The sequence below is a fragment of the Plodia interpunctella genome, chromosome 2 (genome assembly GCF_027563975.2).
Source record: "Plodia interpunctella isolate USDA-ARS_2022_Savannah chromosome 2, ilPloInte3.2, whole genome shotgun sequence".
Classification (NCBI taxonomy): Eukaryota; Metazoa; Arthropoda; class Insecta; order Lepidoptera; family Pyralidae; genus Plodia; species Plodia interpunctella.
The window spans coordinates 116,784-121,929 of NC_071295.1; the positions used below are offsets into that span (position 1 = coordinate 116,784).

General features: G+C 37.8%; 1 protein-coding gene across 1 annotated transcript; it reads right to left on the reverse strand.

The window, feature by feature from the left end:
- Positions 1-1,326: 1,326 nt before the first annotated feature.
- On the reverse strand, positions 1,327-2,205 carry LOC128677295 (ATP synthase-coupling factor 6, mitochondrial-like). The gene is made up of 3 exons (XM_053758043.1): positions 2,153-2,205; positions 1,858-2,000; positions 1,327-1,601 (listed from the first exon to the last, which is right to left on the reverse strand). Exons 2-3 carry the CDS (start codon positions 1,998-2,000, stop codon positions 1,409-1,411), a joined length of 336 nt encoding a protein of 111 aa, XP_053614018.1. The 5' UTR covers positions 2,153-2,205; the 3' UTR covers positions 1,327-1,408.
- Between the last annotated feature and the right edge of the window lie 2,941 nt (positions 2,206-5,146).

Here is a 5,146-nt window from a genome sequence, read left to right on the forward strand (position 1 = left end):
TAAATCTTTCATATCAGAGACTGGAAGACTCACGAGTAGTAACTAACTTCAAGGTTAGTCGATAGGTGGACAACATGAACATTACCAGCGTAACTCATTGCTGGGAATATGCCTCCTTCGCCTATTTTCCTGTCAATGATATTTGAATTAAGTATTCTATTTTGAAATGATTATTATATTTTGCCTATTTTTTATCTGACATGATATGATCATTAAAATATTAGGACAAATCACATTGATTAAGCTAGCCCTAAAGTAAGTTCGAGACTTGTGTTATGGGATACTGACTCAACGATACTATATTTTTTTAGGCAAGTACTTTACGTAGTACGCCACCGAGGTCGCCATTAATTCTATTTTTATTTATTATCATTTCAATATTATTATATTTACATTTCATTTTGGATGCCAGATATTTTGTTACGATAGATCAAATATTAATATTCGAGTATACGATAAAATATGACATGGTTGTTGTAGGTTTTAAAAATAAAATGATGTGCCTATACGACGTAATTTCCCGAATCTCAAGTCCTCACAGACATGTCGGAGGATAGGCAGCTCAGCTCAAAGCCTTTGTTTCCCCGATGTCTGTGGACATTGATCGTGTTGCAACTATATTGCTCAATACAATATTCTACAATAGATGGCGCCTTTACAATTATTTACACATTAATTGCTTTTTATATTTAAAAAATTACGTTGAAGGAAATGTCTATTCATTGATGTATGTGAATTGTCTAACCTATTCTCCTTATAACTAGTAGTAACCCTCGGGACGTTAGGAGTAAAAAGACACTTGTAATAAATAAAATCTGTACTTACTTAGTTTCGACATGTGGCACACCGATTAACGCCAGCCCGCAGCGACTTCTAGCGTCGACGGAAATGAGAAAAGTTGTCCCGCACTTTACATTTATTTATTGGACCACCTTCGAGGCCGCTCCCAAATTCCGCAAAATGTCGCCAGCTCTCGCAACTTTTTCATATTACATGAGCTGGTGTACGCTGGTGGGGAGATAACGATACTCGTAAGTGTATGTTGCTTAGTAAAATAAGTACCTATGAGTGTTAATTATATGGCGAATAAAACGCTTACCAGTGGTGATACCTTTGGCTGAAATGGTCTATACTCATGTATCAATCTGTTACGTTGTATCACCTCTTTAAAAGAAAACTAATCAAATTGGTAACTAAGACAAATGGCAAAATTAATATATTAACATTGCCAAGAATGCCAAACTAATGATATCGACGGGATCATATTTCTTAACTTGAAATAATAAAAAAAACATACATGGGTTCTAATACAATAAAGTTCAGGACTTCATGCAAAATTTGATGATTTACTCAGCATATTTGCGCTTTATATCATGTATGGTATAAATTAAATAATAAGTATTAATGTTCATTTCTTCTTCTTAGGGTCCTTGGCTGCGGAAGCCTCGTCGATGGGGTCGAGCTGCGCGTCGTCGAACTTGAAGCTCGGGAAGGCCATCATGTCCACGCCCGACCCGCCGCCGTACTGCCGCTCCAGCTTCTCCAGCTCCGTCTTCAGCTCCTTCTCGATCGTAGGGCTCGGATCCACTAGTTGGCCACCACTAAAAATATATATCCATCTTAGTAATGTTAAATAGATGAATTATGTAATTGTTTTTATACGGATTGATGTATATAATTTTACTATATAGTAGCGCCTCGCTTTCGTACTTACCATATCATATGTGATATTTATAAATATGAAAGTTCGTCTAGTAGATTTTACATAATTGAACAATAGTCAGACTGACATCGAAATTTCGCATTTGCGAATATCAGCTATTATAAAAGAAATGTCGAGATGTAATTGTTACGCACGAGCTTTTGGATTTGTATTCCCTGATTTTGTCTAAGAACAGTTTCTGGACGGGGTCGGAGGCCTCCTGCCTGCTCGCCGCGGTCGCGGCCAGGCCCCGCGCCCCGCGCGCCGCCCTCGCGCTAGTCGCTGCCCGAGCGAGCATCTACAACACAGAAGCTAACCTCAATCAAATTCTACTTGACAATTTTACGACAAATATTGATGATTTGCTCGGTAACCAAAACTGTTTTGACATTATAATGTTTTTTGGCGTTTAATCCGAAATTTAATGAATTGGTTTTTGCATGAAAATACCTTTTTGCACTTTCAATGTAACCGTGTGGTCAGTCAAACTGACAGCTGATAGATCAGTGTTGCTGTTGTATAAAAACTTTAGCAATATTTTGTTTTTTTAAAAGTAGGTTGTAATAAATATAATTTTCTTGAAAATACATTTTTGGTATAACTGTATGATATTTTATTTTGTAATACATTGTATCCTTTCTAAATGTCTGAATGCAATTTTTGCGCTATGAAACATCGTCTAAAAATATAGCTGTCGCTTTCTCAAGAAGTAGATTTACCTACTTTTAAACTTTCGCGTTGTATAATTATATATTTAACAACAGGTATTAAACGCGCACATACCTTTTTATTTCTAAAGTAATAAGGACGTTGTCACTATCTTGTAATAAGAACACTGATAGTGTGTATTGAGGATGGAATTAGTCGGTACTCGAGTACCTACTAATTGTGACGGTACTTGGTGGAACAATAATATGGCGGTAGAAGAAGATTCTACCGGACAAACGTCGCCGCCGTAGCTTGTTGCGAGTCGCCCGGTGACCACGGACCTTGTAACAAACAAGCTCCGGAACGTCTGGGAAATAAAAAAGGTATGTGCGAGTTTAATACCTGTTGCTTAATTATATGAGTAGATTTGTCAAAACAACTCACACAGATGTACTTGGTCTAGTATTTTAGTAAATATTTTCATTTACGCTAGGAATTCCAACCGTTTATGTTTTTAAATTTACTGATGGGCAAAAGCCTCCTCTTTCTGTTTACAACAACTTTTATCCCTCGCCAGCTTAGATTCCAGAAGTGTGTGCGTGTTTATATAACTTTATAAACGTATAGAACTAGGAGCTTGGCAATTTTTTCACAACAAAAGTTAAAATTCAAAACCTTTCACTGCGATTTCATTACCATAGTTCATCAAAGAACCGATTTCATATTGCGCTTGTAATAAATGAAAAAGCAATTTCCGTCCTCGGTGTAGTCATCAAATAGTAACGTCCATTATCGCAAAATGACCGTTTTACTTCATTTTGAATACGTGATCGAATTTCATTTTAAAATATTTCATTGCGACTTTCTCAAATTATAAATGTTCAATGTTTTAAAGGCATATTACATGCGTGTGACTTATTTATTGACAATTTCTACAAAAACACATTTCGAACATCAAATTTTAACTAATGTGATAACAGTATCCGAGCTCACAAATGATGACGTCATCATCTGCATTCTGTGAGTGCTCGAAGCAAATTACAATTCAATACTTCGACAACAATATCGTCTCACCAATTTCGTAGTAGCGATTAGTTCGCAATAGTATCCAAGCAATTATTTGGCTTCCACTAAATCCATAATGAATTTATCTCGTTTCACAACAATCTATTTTCTGCTGAGTACAATGTTGTTCGTAACTCATACTAGATGTACAGGAAACCGTTCCAAATTCACTAAAAATTCACCTCTATCACTATTGCACAGAGGTGAACGAACCTCTGTGCAGTGGTAATGATGATGAACATTTCAAAACAATTTTCTCGTTACAATTTGGATGCAGATTCTGGAAATAAGAGTGAAGCAGACGCAATAAGGCGACTAGCGCAGCGTGATAATAACAAATGTGTAACATTATTCATACTACATAAGGCTATCGCAAAAAGTCAGACCACTGGACTCCAAAGTCTTGATAGCATAAGAAGATAGATACAGATATAAACTGAGATATATACTATGAATATGTGCCAACAGAACAGTTATTTACTAATTAAAAGAAAAACGGAAAGTTAGGCACCGTTTCTACGACCTGAAGTCCCAGTGTATGCGGGTGATAACACAACAGCGCCGCATTTGTCAGGATTATGATCTACGTTAACGGAAGAACGATGGAGGTTTTAAAATAACGGGCGCGCTCTCTTGTTTCAAACATCACATCTACGCCACGATACGTCTGCGTCATCGCGTGTTATATGATAGTATCTGCTTTTATACTCTGGGTATTATTCGGCGATACATTTTGTTTCTGTTTTATGAATAGTGCCATCTTTATGTGATAAGGGTTAATACAGAATAGTAGCTGTACGTACGGGAAAAACCAAAGATATAAGAACATTGTTCTTATATCAGTGTGGATATAACAATTGTTGACTATGCCGCTTGCGCCTGGCTCCAATCTCGCGAGCACTATACTTGCAAGATGTCATTAAGGATGATATGTGGGTCTGTAGTCTGACTTAGGGTGATCAGATATCCCATCGCATGACGTCACTCCTGCCACCGTCTCAGCCGAAGTGCAACTTCAAAGGAATTTCAGACATTATCTACATAATGTGTGTAATATTCTAGTATTCATGTGGCAGCAGCAGGGCGAGTGCGGGGGTGTGCTGGCGGAGGCGGGGGTCCAGTGGCGGCCAAGCGTGAAAGCGGATAGCTCGCGTACGAGCCGGAACGATTGAGATCGCGGTGGTTAGTGCCCTTTGTGCCTGTTTGTTGAACCCTCTGGCTCCTCGATTCCTCTTGTTTTCGCTATGAATCAATAGATTGAAAAGCACATTTTCAAGTACTTAATGTACATCCTACCAAAATAACTATTAAATTTTATCATCGATATCTATTTAACTAAACAAAAAAGACGTCATTTAACAACTTTAAATTACTTGGAAAAGCTCTTTGACATCAACACGATCTTAGATGGTGTTGATGTTTCGTAACAAAAACTTGCTCATGTAGGGTATTATATCGGTATAGAAGTTTATGAAGAAAGATGATGACCTTAGCACGAAATCATAAGAATCAGAAGTCAGTCAGTGCAGTAGAAGTCACAGAGGGCGCAGACCGCTGGACATCCGAAATATTGCCGTCCATACTGGAGATTTACGAGCGCGCTGCATTGAAATCGCGTCCGCCATCGCAGTCTCACACGAAGCCATATTGTACACTTGATATCTCCGCGCCGCTGGACAAACACTATAATCGACACTCTCAGCAAAACTATATGCTGTATAAAAAATCTGC

What these genes read in the sequence shown, in the direction of transcription:
- LOC128677295 (XM_053758043.1), bottom strand. Translation starts at nt 2,000, where the DNA reads ATGCTCGCTCGGGCAGCGACTAGCGCGAGGGCGGCGCGCGGGGCGCGG. An exon ending in GAATACAAATCCAAAAGCTC is followed by an intron (nt 1,602 to 1,857) that starts GTGCGTAACAAT and finishes ATATATTTTTAG; the next exon opens with TGGTGGCCAACTAGTGGATC.